Genomic DNA, 25,739 nt, shown 5'->3' with positions numbered 1-25,739 from the left:
CTGTCTGTCTCTCTCTCTGTCTCTCTCTCTGTCTGTCTCTCTGTCCAGGTCCTGGGAGTTCACCTAAACAAGTGGACGTTGGACAAGCGCCTGGGTTTCGCATGTCTCTTCCTCTACTCCGTCTTCCTGAGTTTCTCCTGCCTCATCGAGTACAACATCTTCACCTTTGTCAACCTGCCAACCTGCCGGGACTGATGACACAAACACACACACACACACACATACACATACACACATGCAAACACACACACACACACACTGATATGCGCACACACTAGAAGTGTTTGCAAGGAGTGAGGTGAAGTATTAAATACAGACATGGCGGTGGTGTCCGACGACAGAATGAGAACCAGAAAGTATAAATCTAAATCTAATCAACAAACACTATTTGACACAGATCTGATTCACACACGTCTACGAGAAGACATCCCACTCTGCTCTTTTCTTTTTTGACGCCTGTCTTTCTGCTCAGTGCAATATGGAGCCGCTCTGATGTTTTGCTCACAACCAGAGTGCGGGATTGATTTCAGGAGCAGAGATTGGACTTGTTACAAGTCCTCACTCACACAGAGGACAGCACTGAGGACGACTACAACAACAACAAGAACTCTTTGTCCGACCACTGCTGACGTGAGGACCTTTTATTTTGAAATTCCCCCGTATTTAGGTGTGAAAGTAGTGATGTTTACTAGCTGCTAATCTTTCCTGAGAGGAAAGGCAGGTCTTTTAGATCTACTAGTTGAGAGTAATAATTATAAAAAAGCAATGATGTAAAATGGGTGGGAGGGCGTAGGTTAGCGCTGTGGTGCAGATAACGTTGTTTAAACAGGGTCAGAGTTGAAGTCTTCAGGCTAAGAACAGAATCTGTTGAACATTTTTCAAAGGTTATGTTAGGACTATTTAGATTTCCATTATGTGCTCATAATTAATTAACATTTTAAGCTACAGATCTTAGGGGAAAAATACCTGAAACACAACCTCCCCCTCCCCCAGGGCATTATCCAGTCACCTTTTTATAAATTAACTTTAATAGCATCACAGCTGTAGCTTCTATGTTTTGTACTGGAAATTAATTAGCTGTATGGAGAGTTTTTCTTTTTTCCCCCTCTGTAAATAGCACACCCCTTTGTAAATAACCCCAGATGTCATATTTATTATTTATTCATGTCATACGCACATTTCTCCTCCGGAGGTCACAAAACACCCGGGGCAGGTTTTTATTTATTGACCCAGGGTTGCTGAAATCCACACCTAAGATCTGTTCAGATGACCACTCGTGTTACAAACAAGCACAATTTCCCTCTGAAGGTATTTTGTCTTGTTGATTTCATTAATGACTTGATTTTTAGTTTATGTAGTGTGTGTGTGTGTGTGTGTGTGTGGATGTTAACTTGCACTGAAGAGCTTAAACTAGCTTCATGGGGTTTTTCCTCCTAACGCATGCTGATTATAAGGAGAGCATCCTTGTAAAATGAAGCAGCTTTGTATGAAATTATCACGGTTTTAAGGAAGCAAATGTTTGTGTTGAGGTGTCATAGTCTGTGCTGCCACCTAGGGGACAGAAAATAATGAACTGCTGCTTTCTCTCTTAAAGACACCGACCAAATAGACTGAAAACAGTGGTGGCATTATTTAAAAACGACAGCCGAAGCACGTTTGGACGAGGTTATTTCCTCTGTGGATGTCCTGCTTCACTTCCTCTGTGGTCCCAAAGAGGAAGTGAGGTATTAAAAGTGGTAGTATCGTAGGAGTAAAGATGCAATATAAAGCATCAGGACTTTTATCCCAGCTCTTAATACTTTTATTTTTATCCAGGAGTTCTTTGTATTTTGTAATGCCTAATGTCTAGATTTGTCCAGATATGGTAGGTTTGTGGTAAAATTGAGATAAATATTCCTACTAGTTTTTAGAGCATGTACAACGTGGTTCGTGAACCCCTACGGGGGGATTTTATATTCCACTACAGGAGTCAAGTTACGCCAACGAAGTCACATTATTCAGTCAGAGACGTCCACCACAGAAATGAACACTTAAAAATCTGCTTTTTTCCTCCAGATAAGTTCATTTGAAATGTCAAGTGCTCTACTCTTTTATTTTTATTTGTATTCTTTTGATGGAAGACAATTGCTAAAACTCAACTTAATTTGTTTCAGGGACATTTTTAATTTATTTACCAGTAATATAAAATATAGAAATCTGAGAAATACTGTCTTTCGAATGTACAAATAATGTTTTTTTTTGTTTATATATCATACATATTTATTTATTTCAGAGACACAGGCAGAATATTCTGTGCTATGACCGGAAAACAGGGTTTAAATGTGTTTTGAATCTTATTATGTAATGCAATAACTATGAGCTTACAAATATGTAAATATGCCGCTTTAATGATCAAAGACACATTTATATTAAGAGTTTAACATGATGTATTCAAATTGTCAATGATGTCTTGTCGATATGTTAACACTGAAATGATTTACAAACAATCAAAACAGGACTGTTATGAACTTACAGAGCCCTAAACATCATCACGGTCAGTTCTGCAACACAAACAGCATAATCAAATGAAGGGTACTATATCATCAAATACTGTCGAATCTGGTTATAATGTCGTCCTGAAGGGAGACCTTGATATTCAGAATCTGAGCTAATCGTTTTCTTTATCATAAGCATGTCATATATATATAAGAGTAGAAATGTTACTGAAGACACAGCTTTTATATATTCATTTCATTTTATAAGTCCCATCATTTCCTAATAATTTATTTGAAAGTTTCCCTGAAAGAAATATGTGATTTGGTGCTAATTATAGGGAAAACGGAGAGAATATTCTGAGATAGTATACAAAGTACATAACTTATTTATTTGAACGAATAAGAGAGAATTGTTAAATAGTTGTTGAGTTTATAAGCAGTTGTTGATTTCCAGAGGAATTACATGTAAGTCCGTTTCCACCAGAAAAAAAGAAAAGAAAAAAGTTACAAAAATCAGTCAAAAGTCAAAATTATGAGGTAGTCAAAATGTTGAAAATGCAAATTACCTTTTAAACCGAATGATGTATTTACTAAGTCAAAATTGTTAATTTATTTTTGACTATATCATAATTTAGACTTTGATTTTGACTAACATACTTTTGACTTAAATCCTTATTTTTTGAGTTAGTTTCACATCATTTAGCCTTACTATCTCATAAGTAAATTTTTAACTAAGTAAGATCAAAATTTTTATTTTTAATACATATTATTTGATTTTCAAAGTCATAATTTAGTCTTTGATTTTGACTAACCCAATTTTGACATGAATCCTTATTTTTGGAGTTATTACTGTATCTCATCATTTAGCCTCACTATCTCATAAATCTCATCAGTACATTTTTGACTAAGTAAAATCAAACAATTTTATTTTTAATACATTTTAATTGATTTTCAAAGTCATAATTTTGACGCAGCACTTAAGTAAGTAGCCGTGCAATATGCAGGATAATGTACAGCTAGCGGGTCATTGTAGTGAAATAAACCCCTTCTGTCGGGGTTTATTTCACAACAATGACCGGCTCGCTGTACATTATCCCTTACATATAATTTTCTTTCTAGGAAATTGTTGGGAAGTCATGGGACCAATAAAATATAGCGTGTCTCTCTCTCTCTCTCTCTCAAATCCTCAAAATGCTGATGACTGTTGGTACTTTAAAATCAACACTTCAAAGTTTAGTTTCAAAACATCAACAGTTGGTGATTTTAATTAAATTCAGACACTTTAAGCATGTGTATTGTAGCATTCCTGGCTCAAATCAGTATCTATCACTATAGCCACAAGCTCGCCACTGCTAATTTTTGGTTGGGTAACTAAGCTATATATATATATATATATATATATATATATATATATATATATATATATATATTTACACTATATCATACGCTATGCTGGCTGTTGAAGAAGAAACACTGGTTACAAGTCATCAATCATCCTTTAATGTTTTTATCAGTATCTTTATAACCCAGGGTGTGTTTTTTCAGTTTATCATATATATCAGAAAATATCTGTATCATGCACTTTACCATTTAACAATCGATGCTACAGATTATTTGGTTCCATACATTCTGTGCTGCTATTCACTGCATGTACCTAACACCTAAACATAGGGTACCATGTCTTTGAAACTAACCAAACTACCATAAAGACGCTCACGTTTTGAAAAGAGGCGTCTTGTAGAGGAGATTTCTAAATAATTTGTGATATTCACATGGGTGATATTGCTGATGTACATATGTATATAGATAGGTGTAAATGTATTTATATATTTTTTGTCTCAATCTGTATATCTGTTGAATATATTTTCATAGATCCTAGGTCTCCCTTGTACCCCCCTTTGATGTGTTTGAGACCTCCGAAACTATTGTCCTTTGTTTACTCGCATGGAGATATTTCAATATGATAAATTATTTATGGTAAATCTTAATGTACTTTGGGATGAGAGTCCAATGAGGTTTTTAGGTGGCACTGGATTTAGTTTGAACTGGATATCCTAGATGACTGCATGCTGTTGCTAGTATAGGATATAAAGTGAGTGGAGAGTGAGAGTGTTTGCAGACGATACGTTTCTCTACGTATCCAAGCTTTACCTCTTCATACACAAGAAACTTTTCAACAGAATGGTTTACTTTGTGTTTAGATGTTTCAAATGTAATTTTAGAGATCATTTTGCTACCTGAGCATTAATAAAGTTGTCTTTGCTTAAGGTTACACAAGCCTTGTCCTATTGTAAGTTTTTGTTGGACCTATAAACTCACACATGCATGCAGAAACGTACCTATAAGAGCTGATCAGTACCTGTATATTTATCGTTAAATGTCCTACACATGAAGGGAGTGCTTGAAGAAGTACTCAGATCATTTACTTAAGCAAAAGCAGCAATACCAGTGTTTAAAAATACAAGTAAACATACTGCATTCAAAATTATTGTAAATTTTAAGTAAAAGTACAGAAATATTAACAACAAACTATACTTAAAGGACTAATATGTAATATATTTAACCGTAATAAATCATAAAATTACCATGATATGTCATCAGAGATTAAGGAAACATGCTGAATTGAAATACTGACTTCTCCAACAACAATGCTACAGCCAGTATGTTCATCTTTGAAATTTCCATTTCGGTCCGGAACGTCTGTTTTGTTTTGGATCTGTGTGATCCCTTCCACTGCCCATTTCAACACCCCGTTGCCACATATGGAACAAATTGGCAGACAAACACGGCCTTCTGCAGCCATGGAAACAAGCGAACAAACTGGATCAACGCAGATAACGTTAATGTTCGATTCTACTTGACCTGAAAAGCCTCGGCACCAAGGCAGCGAGTATTTGAGACGGTGATTCTGACTACTGCTGCTGGACAGAGGCTAACGCCGGATGCTAATACATGCTAAATGCTATCAGTCACACAGGAGGAGCGGATGGGCCACGGCTCCAATGTTTTGAGTTTGGACTGGAATACCCACTTTAAAATACTAGCTGTAAGTACTTCATATTGTTCCTTTAAAGTATCAAAAGTAAAAGTACTCACGATGCAGAATGGCCCATTTCAGATTGTTTATTTATTATATATATCCTTTATCATATTATTGGACCATTATTATAATGTTTTTAATAATAATAACTATGTGATGGTCCTCTGGTCTGCTTGGTTGTGCCTTGAAGTCTGTTCTTCCCTATTTTGTAGGTCACCAATAGGCGGGGATGTGCATTTAGGCGGAAGTGGAGCATCTGGGCACCAAATCCATTAAGATGCATCGAAGACAACTGAGTAGAAGCGCTGCTGGGTCTTTGTGGTAATCACATACAGGTGCTCTCTGGATCCTTCAGGTGTACTGTGCTTTTTCAATCTTGTGAAGGGCTCATTGTATGGGTGAAAGCATCATTCTTTCATATGGTTTTTATTTCATAAATTTAAATTCAAAATTTTATGAAAAAAAGTAAAATTATAGTTTGTCAAGAAATTAAATGAAAACAAGTCAAAGTATTGTATGTCCAAAAATTTCATGAAAAAAATCATAGTATAGTATCTCGAAAAATTAAATGAAAAAAGTCAAAGTATTGTATGTCCAAAGATTTCATGAAAAAAATGTATAGTATAGTATCTCGAAAGATTTCATGAAAAAAAGTCAAAATATAGTATGCCGAAAATCTTCATGAAAAAAGTCATAGTATGATATGTTGAAACTTTTCATAAAATAAAGTCATAGTATAGTATGTTGGAAAATTTCATGAAAAAAACAATAATTTAGTATGTCGAAAAAAATCATAAAAACATCATAGTATAATGTGTTGAAAGATTTAATGAAAAAAAGTAATTTAGTATGTCGAAAATATTTTCCTGAAAAAAAGTCATAATTTAGTATGTCGAAAAATTTCATGAAAAAAAAGTCATAGTATAATATACTGAAAATTTTCAGAAAAAAAGTCAAACTATAGTATGTCCAAACATTTCATGAAAAAAAGTCAAAGTATAGATGTCAAAAAATGTCATGAAAAAAGTCAAAGTATTGTATGTCGAAAATCTTCATAAAAAAATCATAGTATAATGTGTCGGAAAATTAAATGAAAAAAAGTCAAAGTACTGTATGTCGAAAAATTTCATGAAAAAAAGTCAAAGTATAGTATTTCGAAAATTTTCATGAAAAAAAGTATTTTATAGTATGTCGAAAATTTTCATGAAAAAAGTCATAGTATGATATGTTGAAACTTTTCATAAAAAAGTCAAAGTATAGTATGTCGGAAAATTTCATGAAAAAAGTTATAATTTAGTATGTCGAAAAAATTCATGAAAAAAAGCCTAAGTATAGTGTGTCGAATGATTTCATGAAAAAAAGTAAAATTATACTATGTCGAAAAATTTTATGAAAAAAAGTCAAAGTATAGTATGTCGAAAAATTTCATGAAAAAAAGCCTAAGTATAGTGTGTTGAAAGATTTCATGAAAAAAAGTAAAATTATAGTATGTCGAAAAATTTCATGAAAAAAAGTCAAAGTATTGTATGTCGAAAATCTTCATGGAAAAAGTCAATTTAATATGTCGAAAAATTTCATGAAAAAAAGTCAAAGCATTGTATGTCGAAAAATTTCATGAAAAAAAGTATTTTATAGTATGTCGAAAATTTTCATGAAAAAAAGTATTTTATAGTATGTCGGAAAATTTCATGAAAAAACGTATTTTATAGTATGTCGGAAAATTTCATGAAAAAAGTTATAATTTAGTATGTCGAAAATATTTCATGAAAAAAAGTATTTTATAGTATGTCGAAAATTTTCATGAAAAAAAGTATTTTATAGTTTGTCGAAAAATTTCATGAAAAAAGTTATAATTTAGTATGTCGAAAAAATTCATAAAAAAAATCATAGTATAATGTGTCGAAAAATTAAATGAAAAAAAGTCAAAGTATTGTATGTCGAAAAATTTCATGAAAAAAAGTCAAAGTATAGTATGTCAAAAAATTTCATGAAAAAAAGTATTTTATAGTATGTCGAAAATTTTCATGAAAAAAAAGTATTTTATAGTATGTCGAAAAATTTCATGAAAAAAAAGTATTTTATAGTATGTCGAAAATTTTCATGAAAAAAAGTATTTTATAGTATGTCGGAAAATTTCATGAAAAAAGTTATAATTTAGTATGTCGAAAAAATTCATAAAAAAATCATAGTATAATGTGTCGAAAAATTTCATGAAAAAAAGTCAAAGTATAGTATGTCAAAAAAATTCATGAAAAAAAGTCAAAGTATTGTATGTCGAAAAATTTCATGAAAAAAAGTCAAAGTATTGTATGTCGAAAAATTTCATGAAAAAAAGTATTTTATAGTATGTCGAAAATTTTCATGAAAAAAAGTATTTCATAGTATGTCGAAAATTTTCATGAAAAAAAGTATTTTATAGTATATCGGAAAATTTCATGAAAAAAGTTATAATTTAGTATGTCGAAAAATTTCATGAAAAAAAGTCAAAGTATAGTATGTCAAAAAATTTCATGAAAAAAAGTATTTTATAGTATGTCGAAAATTTTCATGAAAAAAAGTATTTTATAGTATGTCGGAAAATTTCATGAAAAAAAGTTATAATTTAGTATGTCGAAAAAATTCATAAAAAAATCATAGTATAATGTGTCGAAAAATTTCATGAAAAAAAGTCAAAGTATTGTATGTCGAAAATTTTCATGAAAAAAAGTATTTTATAGTATGTCGAAAATTTTCATGAAAAAAGTATTTTATAGTATGTCGAAAAATTTCATGAAAAAAAGTATTTTATAGTATGTCGGAAAATTTCATGAAAAAAGTCATAATTTAGTATGTCGAAAAAATTCATAAAAAAAATCATAGTATAATGTGTCGAAAAATTAAATGAAAAAAAGTCAAAGTATAGTATGTCAAAAAAATTCATGAAAAAAAGTCAAAGTATTGTATGTCGAAAAATTTCATGAAAAAAAGTCAAAGTATTGTATGTCGAAAATTTTCATGAAAAAAAGTATTTTATAGTATGTCGAAAATTTTCATGAAAAAAAGTATTTTATAGTATATCGGAAAATTTCATGAAAAAAGTTATAATTTAGTATGTCGAAAAATTTCATGAAAAAAAGTCAAAGTATAGTATGTCAAAAAAATTTCATGAAAAAAAGTATTTTATAGTATGTCGAAAATTTTCATGAAAAAAAGTATTTTATAGTATGTCGAAAAATTTCATGAAAAAAAGTATTTTATAGTATGTCGGAAAATTTCATGAAAAAAGTTATAATTTAGTATGTCGAAAAAATTCATAAAAAAAATCATAGTATAATGTGTCGAAAAATTAAATGAAAAATAGTCAAAGTATAGTATGTCAAAAAAATTCATGAAAAAAAGTCAAAGTATTGTATGTCCAAAAATGTCATGAAAAAAAGTATTTTATAGTATGTCGAAAAATGTCATGAAAAAAAGTATTTTATAGTATGTCTAAAAATTTCATGAAAAAAAGTCAAAGCATTGTATGTCTAAAAATTTCATGAAAAAAAATATTTTATAGTATGTCGAAAATTTTCATGAAAAAAAGTATTTTATAGTATGTCGGAAAATTTCATGAAAAAAGTTATAATTTAGTATGTCGAAAAAATTCATAAAAAAGTCATAGTATAATGTGTCGAAAAATTTCATGAAAAAAAGTCAAAGTATAGTATGTCGAAAATTTTCATGAAAAAAAGTATTTTATAGTACGTCGAAAATTTTCATGAAAAAAAGTATTTTATAGTATGTCGAAATTTTTCATGAAAAAAAGTATTTTATAGTATGTCGAAAAATTTCATGAAAAAAAGTATTTTATAGTATGTCGGAAAATTTCATGAAAAAAGTTATAATTTAGTATGTCGAAAATATTTCATGAAAAAAAGTATTTTATAGTATGTCGAAAATTTTCATGAAAAAAAGTATTTTATAGTATGTCGAAAAATTTCATGAAAAAAAGTATTTTATAGTATGTCGAAAATTTTCATGAAAAAAAGTATTTTATAGTATGTCGGAAAATTTCATGAAAAAAGTTATAATTTAGTATGTCAAAAAAATTCATAAAAAAATCATAGTATAATGTGTCGAAAAATTTCATGAAAAAAAGTCAAAGTATAGTATGTCGAAAATTTTCATGAAAAAAAGTATTTTATAGTACGTCGAAAATTTTCATGAAAAAAAGTATTTTATAGTATGTCGAAATTTTTCATGAAAAAAAGTATTTTATAGTATGTCGAAAAATTTCATGAAAAAAAGTATTTTATAGTATGTCGGAAAATTTCATGAAAAAAGTTATAATTTAGTATGTCGAAAATATTTCATGAAAAAAAGTATTTTATAGTATGTCGAAAATTTTCATGAAAAAAAGTATTTTATAGTATGTCGAAAAATTTCATGAAAAAAAGTATTTTATAGTATGTCGAAAATTTTCATGAAAAAAAGTATTTTATAGTATGTCGGAAAATTTCATGAAAAAAGTTATAATTTAGTATGTCGAAAAAATTCATAAAAAAATCATAGTATAATGTGTCGAAAAATTTCATGAAAAAAAGTCAAAGTATTGTATGTCGAAAATCTTCATGAAAAAAGTCATAATTTAATATGTCGAAAGATTTCATGAAAAAAAGTATTTTATAGTATGTCGAAAATTTTCATGAAAAAAAGTATTTTATAGTATGTCGAAAATTTTCATGGAAAAAAGTATTTTGTAGTATGTCGAAAAATTTCATGAAAAAAAGTCAAAGCATTGTATGTCGAAAGATTTCATGAAAAAAAGTATTTAATAGTATGTCGGAAAATTTCATGAAAAAAGTTATAATTTAGTATGTCGAAAAAATTCATAAAAAAATCATAGTATAATGTGTCGAAAAATTTCATGAAAAAAAGTCAAAGTATAGTATGTCAAAAAAATTCATGAAAAAAAGTCAAAATATTGTATGTCCAAAAATGTCATGAAAAAAACTATTTTATAGTATGTCGAAAAATGTCATGAAAAAAAGTATTTTATAGTATGTCTAAAAATTTCATGAAAAAAAGTCAAAGCATTGTATGTCGAAAGATTTCATGAAAAAAAGTATTTTATAGTATGTCGAAAATTTTCATGAAAAAAAGTATTTTATAGTATGTCGGAAAATTTCATGAAAAAAGTTATAATTTAGTATGTCGAAAAAATTCATAAAAAAAAATCAAAGTATAATGTGTCGAAAAATTAAATGAAAAAAAGTCAAAGTATTGTATGTCGAAAAATTTCATGAAAAAAAGTCAAAGTATAGTATGTCGGAAAATTTCATGAAAAAAGTTATAATCTAGTATGTCGAAAAGATTCATAAAAAAAATCATAGTATAATGTGTCGAAAAATTTCATGAAAAAAAGTCAAAGTATAGTATGTCGAAAATTTTCATGAAAAAAAGTATTTTATAGTATGTCGAAAAATTTCATGAAAAAAAGTATTTTATAGTATGTCGAAAATTTTCATGAAAAAAAGTATTTTATAGTATGTCGGAAAATTTCATGAAAAAAGTTATAATTTAGTATGTCGAAAAAATTCATAAAAAAATCATAGTATAATGTGTCGAAAAATTTCATGAAAAAAAGTCAAAGTATTGTATGTCGAAAATCTTCATGAAAAAAGTCATAATTTAATATGTCGAAAGATTTCATGAAAAAAAGTATTTTATAGTATGTCGAAAATTTTCATGAAAAAAAGTATTTTATAGTATGTTGGAAAATTTCATGAAAAAAGTTATAATTTAGTATGTCGAAAAAATTCATAAAAAAAATCATAGTATAATGTGTCGAAAAATTAAATGAAAAAAAGTCAAAGTATAGTATGTCAAAAAAATTCATGAAAAAAAGTCAAAGTATAGTATGTCGAAAATTTTCATGAAAAAAAGTATTTTATAGTATGTTGGAAAATTTCATGAAAAAAGTTATAATTTAGTATGTCAAAAAAATTCATAAAAAAATCATAGTATAATGTGTCGAAAAATTAAATGAAAAAAAGTCAAAGTATAGTATGTCAAAAAAATTCATGAAAAAAAGTCAAAGTATAGTATGTCAAAAATTTTCATGAAAAAAAGTATTTTATAGTATGTCGAAAATTTTCATGAAAAAAAGTATTTTATAGTATGTCGAAATTTTTCATGAAAAAAAGTATTTTATAGTATGTCGAAATTTTTCATGAAAAAAAGTATTTTATAGTATGTCGAAAAATTTCATGAAAAAAAGTATTTTATAGTATGTCGGAAAATTTCATGAAAAAAGTTATAATTTAGTATGTAGAAAAAATTCATAAAAAAATCATAGTATAATGTGTCGAAAAATTTCATGAAAAAAAGTTAAAGTATTGTATGTCGAAAATTTTCATGAAAAAAAGTATTTTATAGTATGTCGAAAATTTTCATGAAAAAAGTATTTTATAGTATGTCGAAAAATTTCATGAAAAAAAGTATTTTATAGTATGTCGGAAAATTTCATGAAAAAAGTTATAATTTAGTATGTCGAAAAAATTCATAAAAAAAATCATAGTATAATGTGTCGAAAAATTAAATGAAAAAAAGTCAAAGTATAGTATGTCAAAAAAATTCATGAAAAAAAGTCAAAGTATTGTATGTCGAAAAATTAAATGAAAAAAAGTCAAAGTATAGTATGTCAAAAAAATTCATGAAAAAAAGTCAAAGTATTGTATGTCGAATAAATTTCATGAAAAAAAGTCAAAGTATTGTATGTCGAAAATTTTCATGAAAAAAAGTATTTTATAGTATGTCGGAAAATTTCATGAAAAAAGTTATAATTTAGTATGTCGAAAAATTTCATGAAAAAAAGTCAAAGTATAGTATGTCAAAAAAATTTCATGAAAAAAGTATTTTATAGTATGTCGAAAATTTTCATGAAAAAAAGTATTTTATAGTATGTCGAAAAATTTCATGAAAAAAAGTATTTTATAGTATGTCGGAAAATTTCATGAAAAAAGTTATAATTTAGTATGTCGAAAAAATTCATAAAAAAATCATAGTATAATGTGTCGAAAAATTAAATGAAAAATAGTCAAAGTATAGTATGTCAAAAAAATTCATGAAAAAAAGTCAAAGTATTGTATGTCCAAAAATGTCATGAAAAAAAGTATTTTATAGTATGTCGAAAAATGTCATGAAAAAAAGTATTTTATAGTATGTCTAAAAATTTCATGAAAAAAAGTCAAAGCATTGTATGTCTAAAAATTTCATGAAAAAAAATATTTTATAGTATGTCGAAAATTTTCATGAAAAAAAGTATTTTATAGTATGTCGGAAAATTTCATGAAAAAAGTTATAATTTAGTATGTCGAAAAAATTCATAAAAAAATCATAGTATAATGTGTCGAAAAATTTCATGAAAAAAAGTCAAAGTATAGTATGTCGATAATTTTCATGAAAAAAAGTATTTTATAGTACGTCGAAAATTTTCATGAAAAAAAGTATTTTATAGTATGTCGAAATTTTTCATGAAAAAAAGTATTTTATAGTATGTCGAAAAATTTCATGAAAAAAAGTATTTTATAGTATGTCGGAAAATTTCATGAAAAAAGTTATAATTTAGTATGTCGAAAATATTTCATGAAAAAAAGTATTTTATAGTATGTCGAAAATTTTCATGAAAAAAAGTATTTTATAGTATGTCGAAAAATTTCATGAAAAAAAGTATTTTATAGTATGTCGAAAATTTTCATGAAAAAAAGTATTTTATAGTATGTCGGAAAATTTCATGAAAAAAGTTATAATTTAGTATGTCGAAAAAATTCATAAAAAAATCATAGTATAATGTGTCGAAAAATTTCATGAAAAAAAGTCAAAGTATAGTATGTCGAAAATTTTCATGAAAAAAAGTATTTTATAGTACGTCGAAAATTTTCATGAAAAAAAGTATTTTATAGTATGTCGAAATTTTTCATGAAAAAAAGTATTTTATAGTATGTCGAAAAATTTCATGAAAAAAAGTATTTTATAGTATGTCGGAAAATTTCATGAAAAAAGTTATAATTTAGTATGTCGAAAATATTTCATGAAAAAAAGTATTTTATAGTATGTCGAAAATTTTCATGAAAAAAAGTATTTTATAGTATGTCGAAAAATTTCATGAAAAAAAGTATTTTATAGTATGTCGAAAATTTTCATGAAAAAAAGTATTTTATAGTATGTCGGAAAATTTCATGAAAAAAGTTATAATTTAGTATGTCGAAAAAATTCATAAAAAAATCATAGTATAATGTGTCGAAAAATTTCATGAAAAAAAGTCAAAGTATAGTATGTCGAAAATTTTCATGAAAAAAAGTATTTTATAGTACGTCGAAAATTTTCATGAAAAAAAGTATTTTATAGTATGTCGAAATTTTTCATGAAAAAAAGTATTTTATAGTATGTCGAAAAATTTCATGAAAAAAAGTATTTTATAGTATGTCGGAAAATTTCATGAAAAAAGTTATAATTTAGTATGTCGAAAATATTTCATGAAAAAAAGTATTTTATAGTATGTCGAAAATTTTCATGAAAAAAAGTATTTTATAGTATGTCGAAAAATTTCATGAAAAAAAGTATTTTATAGTATGTCGAAAATTTTCATGAAAAAAAGTATTTTATAGTATGTCGGAAAATTTCATGAAAAAAGTTATAATTTAGTATGTCGAAAAAATTCATAAAAAAATCATAGTATAATGTGTCGAAAAATTTCATGAAAAAAAGTCAAAGTATTGTATGTCGAAAATCTTCATGAAAAAAGTCATAATTTAATATGTCGAAAGATTTCATGAAAAAAAGTATTTTATAGTATGTCGAAAATTTTCATGAAAAAAAGTATTTTATAGTATGTCGAAAATTTTCATGGAAAAAAGTATTTTGTAGTATGTCGAAAAATTTCATGAAAAAAAGTCAAAGCATTGTATGTCGAAAGATTTCATGAAAAAAAGTATTTAATAGTATGTCGGAAAATTTCATGAAAAAAGTTATAATTTAGTATGTCGAAAAAATTCATAAAAAAATCATAGTATAATGTGTCGAAAAATTTCATGAAAAAAAGTCAAAGTATAGTATGTCAAAAAAATTCATGAAAAAAAGTCAAAATATTGTATGTCCAAAAATGTCATGAAAAAAACTATTTTATAGTATGTCGAAAAATGTCATGAAAAAAAGTATTTTATAGTATGTCTAAAAATTTCATGAAAAAAAGTCAAAGCATTGTATGTCGAAAGATTTCATGAAAAAAAGTATTTTATAGTATGTCGAAAATTTTCATGAAAAAAAGTATTTTATAGTATGTCGGAAAATTTCATGAAAAAAGTTATAATTTAGTATGTCGAAAAAATTCATAAAAAAAATCAAAGTATAATGTGTCGAAAAATTAAATGAAAAAAAGTCAAAGTATTGTATGTCGAAAAATTTCATGAAAAAAAGTCAAAGTATAGTATGTCGGAAAATTTCATGAAAAAAGTTATAATCTAGTATGTCGAAAAGATTCATAAAAAAAATCATAGTATAATGTGTCGAAAAATTTCATGAAAAAAAGTCAAAGTATAGTATGTCGAAAATTTTCATGAAAAAAAGTATTTTATAGTATGTCGAAAAATTTCATGAAAAAAAGTATTTTATAGTATGTCGAAAATTTTCATGAAAAAAAGTATTTTATAGTATGTCGGAAAATTTCATGAAAAAAGTTATAATTTAGTATGTCGAAAAAATTCATAAAAAAATCATAGTATAATGTGTCGAAAAATTTCATGAAAAAAAGTCAAAGTATTGTATGTCGAAAATCTTCATGAAAAAAGTCATAATTTAATATGTCGAAAGATTTCATGAAAAAAAGTATTTTATAGTATGTCGAAAATTTTCATGAAAAAAAGTATTTTATAGTATGTTGGAAAATTTCATGAAAAAAGTTATAATTTAGTATGTCGAAAAAATTCATAAAAAAAATCATAGTATAATGTGTCGAAAAATTAAATGAAAAAAAGTCAAAGTATAGTATGTCAAAAAAATTCATGAAAAAAAGTCAAAGTATAGTATGTCGAAAATTTTCATGAAAAAAAGTATTTTATAGTATGTTGGAAAATTTCATGAAAAAAGTTATAATTTAGTATGTCAAAAAAATTCATAAAAAAATCATAGTATAATGTGTCGAAAAATTAAATGAAAAAAAGTCAAAGTATAGTATGTCAAAAAAATTCATGAAAAAAAGTCAAAGTATAGTATGTCAAAAATTTTCATGAAAAAAAGTATTTTATAGTATGTCGAAAATTTTCATGAAAAAAAGTATTTTATAGTATGTCGAAATTTTTCATGAAAAAAAGTATTTTATAGTATGTCGAAATTTTTCATGAAAAAAAGTATTTTATAGTATGTCGAAAAATTTCATGAAAAAAAGTATTTTATAGTATGTCGGAAAATTTCATGAAAAAAGTTATAATTTAGTATGTAGAAAAAATTCATAAAAAAATCATAGTATAATGTGTCGAAAAATTTCATGAAAAAAAGTTAAAGTATTGTATGTCGAAAATTTTCATGAAAAAAAGTATTTTATAGTATGTCGAAAATTTTCATGAAAAAAGTATTTTATAGTATGTCGAAAAATTTCATGAAAAAAAGTATTTTATAGTATGTCGGAAAATTTCATGAAAAAAGTTATAATTTAGTATGTCGAAAAAATTCATAAAAAAAATCATAGTATAATGTGTCGAAAAATTAAATGAAAAAAAGTCAAAGTATAGTATGTCAAAAAAATTCATGAAAAAAAGTCAAAGTATTGTATGTCGAAAAATTAAATGAAAAAAAGTCAAAGTATAGTATGTCAAAAAAATTCATGAAAAAAAGTCAAAGTATTGTATGTCGAATAAATTTCATGAAAAAAAGTCAAAGTATTGTATGTCGAAAATTTTCATGAAAAAAAGTATTTTATAGTATGTCGGAAAATTTCATGAAAAAAGTTATAATTTAGTATGTCGAAAAATTTCATGAAAAAAAGTCAAAGTATAGTATGTCAAAAAAATTTCATGAAAAAAGTATTTTATAGTATGTCGAAAATTTTCATGAAAAAAAGTATTTTATAGTATGTCGAAAAATTTCATGAAAAAAAGTATTTTATAGTATGTCGGAAAATTTCATGAAAAAAGTTATAATTTAGTATGTCGAAAAAATTCATAAAAAAAATCATAGTATAATGTGTCGAAAAATTAAATGAAAAATAGTCAAAGTATAGTATGTCAAAAAAATTCATGAAAAAAAGTCAAAGTATTGTATGTCCAAAAATGTCATGAAAAAAAGTATTTTATAGTATGTCGAAAAATGTCATGAAAAAAAGTATTTTATAGTATGTCTAAAAATTTCATGAAAAAAAGTCAAAGCATTGTATGTCTAAAAATTTCATGAAAAAAAATATTTTATAGTATGTCGAAAATTTTCATGAAAAAAAGTATTTTATAGTATGTCGGAAAATTTCATGAAAAAAGTTATAATTTAGTATGTCGAAAAAATTCATAAAAAAATCATAGTATAATGTGTCGAAAAATTTCATGAAAAAAAGTCAAAGTATAGTATGTCGATAATTTTCATGAAAAAAAGTATTTTATAGTACGTCGAAAATTTTCATGAAAAAAAGTATTTTATAGTATGTCGAAATTTTTCATGAAAAAAAGTATTTTATAGTATGTCGAAAAATTTCATGAAAAAAAGTATTTTATAGTATGTCGGAAAATTTCATGAAAAAAGTTATAATTTAGTATGTCGAAAATATTTCATGAAAAAAAGTATTTTATAGTATGTCGAAAATTTTCATGAAAAAAAGTATTTTATAGTATGTCGAAAAATTTCATGAAAAAAAGTATTTTATAGTATGTCGAAAATTTTCATGAAAAAAAGTATTTTATAGTATGTCGGAAAATTTCATGAAAAAAGTTATAATTTAGTATGTCGAAAAAATTCATAAAAAAATCATAGTATAATGTGTCGAAAAATTTCATGAAAAAAAGTCAAAGTATAATATGTCGAAAATTTTCATGAAAAAAAGTATTTTATAGTACGTCGAAAATTTTCATGAAAAAAAGTATTTTATAGTATGTCGAAATTTTTCATGAAAAAAAGTATTTTATAGTATGTCGAAAAATTTCATGAAAAAAAGTATTTTATAGTATGTCGGAAAATTTCATGAAAAAAGTTATAATTTAGTATGTCGAAAATATTTCATGAAAAAAAGTATTTTATAGTATGTCGAAAATTTTCATGAAAAAAAGTATTTTATAGTATGTCGAAAAATTTCATGAAAAAAAGTATTTTATAGTATGTCGAAAATTTTCATGAAAAAAAGTATTTTATAGTATGTCGGAAAATTTCATGAAAAAAGTTATAATTTAGTATGTCGAAAAAATTCATAAAAAAATCATAGTATAATGTGTCGAAAAATTTCATGAAAAAAAGTCAAAGTATAGTATGTCGAAAATTTTCATGAAAAAAAGTATTTTATAGTACGTCGAAAATTTTCATGAAAAAAAGTATTTTATAGTATGTCGAAAAATTTCATGAAAAAAAGTATTTTATAGTATGTCGGAAAATTTCATGAAAAAAGTTATAATTTAGTATGTCGAAAAAATTCATAAAAAAAATCATAGTATAATGTGTCGAAAAATTAAATGAAAAAAAGTCAAAGTATAGTATGTCAAAAAAATTCATGAAAAAAAGTCAAAGTATTGTATGTCCAAAAATGTCATGAAAAAAAGTATTTTATAGTATGTCGAAAAATGTCATGAAAAAAAGTATTTTATAGTATGTCTAAAAATTTCATGAAAAAAAGTCAAAGCATTGTATGTCTAAAAATTTCATGAAAAAAAATATTTTATAGTATGTCGAAAATTTTCATGAAAAAAAGTATTTTATAGTATGTCGGAAAATTTCATGAAAAAAGTTATAATTTAGTATGTCGAAAAAATTCATAAAAAAATCATAGTATAATGTGTCGAAAAATTTCATGAAAAAAAGTCAAAGTATAGTATGTCGATAATTTTCATGAAAAAAAGTATTTTATAGTACGTCGAAAATTTTCATGAAAAAAAGTATTTTATAGTATGTCGAAAAATTTCATGAAAAAAAGTATTTTATAGTATGTCGGAAAATTTCATGAAAAAAGTTATAATTTAGTATGTCGAAAAAATTCATAAAAAAAATCATAGTATAATGTGTCGAAAAATTAAATGAAAAAAAGTCAAAGTATAGTATGTCAAAAAAATTCATGAAAAAAAGTCAAAGTATTGTATGTCCAAAAATGTCATGAAAAAAAGTATTTTATAGTATGTCGAAAAATGTCATGAAAAAAAGTATTTTATAGTATGTCTAAAAATTTCATGAAAAAAAGTCAAAGCATTGTATGTCTAAAAATTTCATGAAAAAAAATATTTTATAGTATGTCGAAAATTTTCATGAAAAAAAGTATTTTATAGTATGTCGGAAAATTTCATGAAAAAAGTTATAATTTAGTATGTCGAAAAAATTCATAAAAAAATCATAGTATAATGTGTCGAAAAATTTCATGAAAAAAAGTCAAAGTATAGTATGTCGATAATTTTCATGAAAAAAAGTATTTTATAGTACGTCGAAAATTTTCATGAAAAAAAGTATTTTATAGTATGTCGAAATTTTTCATGAAAAAAAGTATTTTATAGTATGTCGAAAAATTTCATGAAAAAAAGTATTTTATAGTATGTCGGAAAATTTCATGAAAAAAGTTATAATTTAGTATGTCGAAAAATTTCATGAAAAAAAGTATTTTATAGTATGTCGAAAATTTTCATGAAAAAAAGTATTTTATAGTATGTCGGAAAATTTCATGAAAAAAGTTATAATTTAGTATGTCGAAAAAATTCATAAAAAAATCATAGTATAATGTGTCGAAAAATTTCATGAAAAAAAGTCAAAGTATAGTATGTCAAAAAAATTCATGAAAAAAAGTCAAAGTATTGTATGTCGAAAAATTTCATGAAAAAAAGTCAAAGTATTGTATGTCGAAAAATTTCATGAAAAAAAGTATTTTATAGTATGTCGAAAATTTTCATGAAAAAAAGTATTTCATAGTATGTCGAAAATTTTCATGAAAAAAAGTATTTTATAGTATGTCGGAAAATTTCATGAAAAAAGTTATAATTTAGTATGTCGAAAAAATTCATAAAAAAATCATAGTATAATGTGTCGAAAAATTTCATGAAAAAAAGTCAAAGTATAGTATGTCGATAATTTTCATGAAAAAAAGTATTTTATAGTACGTCGAAAATTTTCATGAAAAAAAGTATTTTATAGTATGTCGAAATTTTTCATGAAAAAAAGTATTTTATAGTATGTCGAAAAATTTCATGAAAAAAAGTATTTTATAGTATGTCGGAAAATTTCATGAAAAAAGTTATAATTTAGTATGTCGAAAATATTTCATGAAAAAAAGTATTTTATAGTATGTCGAAAATTTTCATGAAAAAAAGTATTTTATAGTATGTCGAAAAATTTCATGAAAAAAAGTATTTTATAGTATGTCGAAAATTTTCATGAAAAAAAGTATTTTATAGTATGTCGGAAAATTTCATGAAAAAAGTTATAATTTAGTATGTCGAAAAAATTCATAAAAAAATCATAGTATAATGTGTCGAAAAATTTCATGAAAAAAAGTCAAAGTATAGTATGTCGAAAATTTTCATGAAAAAAGTATTTTATAGTACGTCAAAAATTTTCATGAAAAAAAGTATTTTATAGTATGTCGAAATTTTTCATGAAAAAAAGTATTTTATAGTATGTCGAAAAATTTCATGAAAAAAAGTATTTTATAGTATGTCGGAAAATTTCATGAAAAAAGTTATAATTTAGTATGTCGAAAATATTTCATGAAAAAAAGTATTTTATAGTATGTCGAAAATTTTCATGAAAAAAAGTATTTTATAGTATGTCGAAAAATTTCATGAAAAAAAGTATTTTATAGTATGTCGAAAATTTTCATGAAAAAAAGTATTTTATAGTATGTCGGAAAATTTCATGAAAAAAGTTATAATTTAGTATGTCGAAAAAATTCATAAAAAAATCATAGTATAATGTGTCGAAAAATTTCATGAAAAAAGTCAAAGTATAGTATGTCGAAAATTTTCATGAAAAAAAGTATTTTATAGTATGTCGAAAATTTTCATGAAAAAAAGTATTTTATAGTATGTCGAAAAATTTCATGAAAAAAAGTATTTTATAGTATGTCGGAAAATTTCATGAAAAAAGTTATAATTTAGTATGTCGAAAAAATTCATAAAAAAAATCATAGTATAATGTGTCGAAAAATTAAATGAAAAAAAGTCAAAGTATAGTATGTCAAAAAAATTCATGAAAAAAAGTCAAAGTATTGTATGTCCAAAAATGTCATGAAAAAAAGTATTTTATAGTATGTCGAAAAATGTCATGAAAAAAAATCATAGTATATGTCGAAAAAAAGTCATTAAGTATGTTAAAAAAAAATTATAGTAAAGTGTGTCAAAAATGTCGTAGTTTAGTAAGTCAAAAAAGTCACAAATAAATATGTACTGTATATACAGTAATAGATGCTTCCAATGTATTTTCTATTCTAGTTGTAATACTTATCTTTGCTATGCATATGTATCATAAATCCAAAATGCTTTCAGTCTAGTTAGGCATGTAAATTTGAAATTTGTACTAAACCTCAGAGTAAAGTGGTACAAAAAGGCTTGTGATTATTAAGCTTTGATCAAATACAAATACAAAGTTAGACATGTAATTCCTCTTCAAACATTTATTAAGTGCAAAATAATATTTATGATATCATTCAATGACAACAAAACAAGATGTCTCCTGGGCGCAAATGACATTTTGACACCAAAGATTATTATGGAACACGGAAAAAGCCGTCTGTGAAAGATACCCGCACAGAGACATAAATACACATATTTGCTTAAAGAAAGTTAGATTACCAAAAACATGGCAGTGTGAGTCAATTCAGACTCTGAACACTTGGTCCCCAGAGATATACACGGTGAGCTACGGTACATGACATTAATGCTACTCGTGTTTCCTCTCTACTTACCACTCATGACTGTAAGACAGGAACGAATGGAGTGTTACAGTTCATTACACTCAGTAAATTAACAGCATAGCAATTAGATTTTCCAACTACTGGAACCTTTTAAATTCACAAGAAAATGTCAAGTATTTTTTTTTTGATCGACAGTACCAAACTCAATACTGATGTAGACAACGTTCCCTCACCTGCCCACCACTATATCCTCACATACCTTTTGTCTTTCCAAATATCTACAACACAGCATGTTTGTGTGACCTCAGACCAGCTTGGAAGTCCACACATTCTTTATTTTATAACTGACCACATCTTTTTATTCACCAGGATAAAAACCTTTAACTTTTGTCAGTAGTACGTTAAGTAAGTAGACTTGTCAAAAATTGTAAATGTGGAAGCCACAACTTGTTCCTCGGTCACATATCGTCAATCTGAATGGAAGAAAGATGCCCTTTAACACGCAATATATCAGGTATTTTTCATATCACCAGGATAATCAGTAAATACATAAATGTTTTTTAAAACACCGGCAGAACTGCCTGTTTCTAATATTACACTTAAAACTACATGCAAGAACAATATTTTACAAATTTTAAAATGTTAATCCTTAAGATTATCATATAAAATGCCATATATATTATACCTTTCATTGATAATATCCTTCTTCTGCTTGTTATTTTGTTGCAATAAGGCATATTACTTCCCACCTAAGGCCATACATGTTCAGTTTCAGATGAAACTCTTGCTGTGTGCAACAGCCACCACTGGGTGTCGCCAAACAATCTGTAGGATTAACGGTCTCAAACAACATAATAACACAGTTTACCAGCAACTGTTATAAGTAAATCAAAGCTACATCTATCACCTAAATAATCTGTAGTATATTTAAAATGATTGATTAGTCTCGGAGATCTGATTTCCCTCTATGTACCCTAAAACGTAACAACAAGAACAGCTGACCCTGAATCTGCACAGGAAGCACCAGCATTAAGGCAGGACTGCTAACACATGTTAGTGTTCATGTCGTCCGTAACACACTTAGCATTGCAAAGTTGCCAAAAATAGAGCCAAGGAAGTAAAAAAAAAATCTCTCTCGTTTCCTTCCCTCCTTTCTTCTTTTCCTCTTTCACCCGTGTCTGTCTGACAGAACTTTCCAGCGAGGGGGATGTTGACTGAGACAGACATCCAAAAGGAGAAATCAGGCTTTGTAAGGACTGGCACGACACCGCGCTTTGCCCAATCCTTTCAACGTGCTGGCCAGTGTAGGTCTCATGGAACCGTGTTTGTTAGAGATAATGGGGGATACTGTCACAGCCGGGAGACAAAGACCCCGTTCAGACTTTCAGTCAGCCCCCCCTGTTACAGTCATATAGATATAGAGTTGCCATTGAGGTGGCTGGGCGGCAGGCTGAGGCTCAGAGTCGGACTGAGGCCTGAGCTGAGAGAGAGCTGGGAGGAGGAGGCTGACAGGTCCATGCTGAGGTCATTCAGGTTGGCCTGGGCGTCAGAGGTCACAGTGAGGTCATTGAGGTTGGGTGTAAGATTGAGGGGAGCTGATGATGTGTTGTTGTTGTTGGCGGCCACACGGCGGAAGACAAAGTGGAAGGGAGTGGTCTGCGAGCGGCTGTGGAGCTCAGCTTTGATCTTCTGAGGGTGGGTGTCTGGCGCCAGCTGCTGGCTGCTGCCCTCCATCAGCAGGAACAAGCCGTAGTTCTCGGGGTCCGACACTTTGAACTTCTGGGCACACAGCCGACACACCTCCTCCACGGAGGCGTAAGGTCGGACCTGTAGGGTCTTGGCCGTACAGCCGCTGTCCAGGTTCTGCAGCGCCACCCGCAGGTAGTTCTGAGAGACGGGAAGAAAAAAAACAAACATTAACCCTGAAGCAGAGTGGAGAACCGATTCTCTGAAAATGTTTTTAATGCCAATTCCTGCCTTTAGACCGTATGTCTACTCGCTCCAAACTGTGTATTACTATTTGTCCACAAAAGTGACTCTTTTTTATCTTGTTGTATTTTATAGGAGACTATTGTCTTCACAACTTATGGATGAAAGCATTCTCGTCTCACAGCGCTAGCAAAGCAACAGGTGGTCATGGCGAGCTGTCCTGCTCCACGGATCAATAAAAATGAACTGATCAACAGCATAACTCTAACAACCATCATATGGTATCTGGTGGTCGGACTCTGCAGGGGTCTAGTATAGTCTACAAGAAAGTACAAAATCTACGTTGATTACAACGGTTGCCAAAGCTGTTTTTCCCCCTCAATGTGCACCCAGTAATGTTTGTATACAAGAAACCCATCTATAACACAAAACTCATTTAATTGTTTTGCAGCTGCCTGTAAGATCTACTATGAGACCGTCTGCAGAAACTCAGCCATGTTCAGACCTGCACTCTAGTGTAAGTAAATCCTCACCTCACTCCCTCCTTCCCCTCCCAACTTGCTCCCTCCTCTCTCCTCACTCCCTCCTCTCTCCTCGCTCCCTCCTCTCTCCTCGCTCCCTCCTCTCTCACCTCGCTCCCTCCTCTCTCACCTCACTCCCTCCTCTCTCATCTCGCTCCCTCCTCTCTCCTCTCGCTCCCTCCTCTCTCCTCTCGCTCCCTCCTCTCTCATCTCGCTCCCTCCTCCCTCCTCTCTCATCTCGCTCCCTCCTCCCTCCTCTCTCACCTCACTCCCTCCTCTCGCTCCCTCCTCTTACCTCACCTCGCTCCCTCCTCTTACCTCACCTCGCTCCCTCCTCTCTCACCTCGCTCCCTCCTCTCTCACCTCGCTCCCTCCTCTCTCCTCTCGCTCCCTCCTCTCTCATCTCGCTCCCTCCTCCCTCCTCTCTCACCTCACTCCCTCCTCTCACTCCCTCCTCTTACCTCACCTCACTCCCTCCTCTTACCTCACCTCGTTCCCTCCTCTCTCACCTCGCTCCCTCCTCTCTCACCTCGCTCCATCCTCTCTCCCTCCTCGCTCCCTCCTCTCTCACCTTGCTCCCTCCTCTCTCATCTCGCTCCTTCCTCTCACCTCACTCCCTCCTCTTACCTCACTTCCTCCCTCCTCTCTCCTCACTCCCTCCTCTCTCACCTCACTCCCTCCTCTCACTCCCTCCTCTTACCTCACTTCCTCCCTCCTCTCACTTCGCTCCCTCCTCTCTCACCTCCCTACAGCTGCTGGAAACAATTTCTTCACTTAAGGAAAGACTGGAAGCTAACCCGAAGCAGGCTACACGGCTACAAATCAGACGTCTGCACATTGGACCACATTTGGACAGCATGCAACCAAATACACTTCACACAGTTGTGTTTGTTCATTTGCTATTTCTGCTGCTACTGCTTTTAATCAACATGTTCCTTATGTTTTTTTTCCTTTCCCAAATAAATTAATATTCATGTCACTGATTATAGTGTAGCACATATGATAACAATAACATGATACAACATATATCACATGAATATATAGTCTTATAGGCGTACTAATTGTATACATAACTTAAAGTTATTGTTAAGTTATTATTAGTAAGTGCTCGTCAATTTATGGCACAGGCGAACGCTGAGTTCACAGGCTGTAAACTGCCGGGAATTAGTTTGCGGGCATTCACAAGGTGGAAAATCTGTTTTTTGATGCAGTGGAAAAAGCAATCCCTGCCTTAAATGTGAGCCTTAAAATCAACTCTGGAGCTTAAAGGCAACCACTACCAACATGTCTGCAGTATGACAGTGCTCCTACCTGGAAGTCATCGATGGACGGTGCAGAGCGCTGGGTGGTGCGTCGGCGGTGCCACTGGTGGAGTGTGTCCCTGGTTTCAGAGCTCAGCAGAGCTCTGGCTGCCTGCTCCTCCTGGAAGTTTCTAATCAGGGACATAGCTCCATATGCGCTGGTCAGGTAGTAGCCACCTGGACACACAAAAGGCAGAGGGTTAACAAGATGTATATAATACATAGTACAAATTAATATTGTTGAATAATGAATTAAATAATTCTGTGTCGATTTCAATTAGAACATCTGATTGATATTACTGTTTTACTGCTGTAGGCTTTTGCATAACTGAAATAAAATAACCTATCTGCAGTTAAAGTAAAAGTTTCTCTGTACTCCTTATACCTTGTCAAAGGGTTTCTTTAAATAATAAAGTAGCCTCTCCTCAGTGATGTTAA

At 28.4% G+C, this 25,739-nt stretch overlaps 2 protein-coding genes and 1 long non-coding RNA gene across 5 annotated transcripts in view; 2 read left to right on the top strand and 1 right to left on the bottom strand.

Annotated features, from left to right (window-relative positions):
• The window catches only part of slc24a3 (solute carrier family 24 member 3), a 99,381-nt gene extending 94,630 nt beyond the window's left edge, over nucleotides 1-4,751 (top strand). For all 3 annotated transcript variants that reach the window (XM_037782063.1, XM_037782065.1, XM_037782066.1), the window contains one exon: nucleotides 49-4,751. In XM_037782063.1, coding sequence (XP_037637991.1) covers nucleotides 49-195 — 147 coding nt within the window. In that variant the 3' untranslated portion in view covers nucleotides 196-4,751. The remainder of the gene's footprint in view (nucleotides 1-48) is intronic.
• A 606-nt stretch (nucleotides 4,752-5,357) lies between these two features.
• Nucleotides 5,358-25,330, top strand: LOC119495518. Its single transcript, XR_005208504.1, has 4 exons — nucleotides 5,358-5,520; nucleotides 5,727-5,869; nucleotides 23,931-23,996; nucleotides 24,753-25,330. It is a non-coding gene; the product is annotated as an uncharacterized LOC119495518 (long non-coding RNA).
• rin2 (Ras and Rab interactor 2) overlaps nucleotides 21,296-25,739 on the bottom strand; it is a 48,363-nt gene continuing 43,919 nt past the window's right edge. Inside the window, exons 11-12 of the mRNA XM_037782023.1 lie at nucleotides 25,312-25,478; nucleotides 21,296-23,437 (exon numbers count right to left, since the gene is read on the bottom strand). Of these exons, the coding sequence (XP_037637951.1) occupies nucleotides 22,958-23,437; nucleotides 25,312-25,478 (647 nt within the window). The 3' untranslated portion in view covers nucleotides 21,296-22,957. The remainder of the gene's footprint in view (nucleotides 23,438-25,311; nucleotides 25,479-25,739) is intronic.

The sequence above is a fragment of the Sebastes umbrosus genome, chromosome 10, assembly GCF_015220745.1.
Source record: "Sebastes umbrosus isolate fSebUmb1 chromosome 10, fSebUmb1.pri, whole genome shotgun sequence".
NCBI lineage: Eukaryota > Metazoa > Chordata > Actinopteri > Perciformes > Sebastidae > Sebastes > Sebastes umbrosus.
Note: the sequence above shows the minus strand (reverse complement) of the source record. Positions and strands in the feature narration are given on the sequence as shown.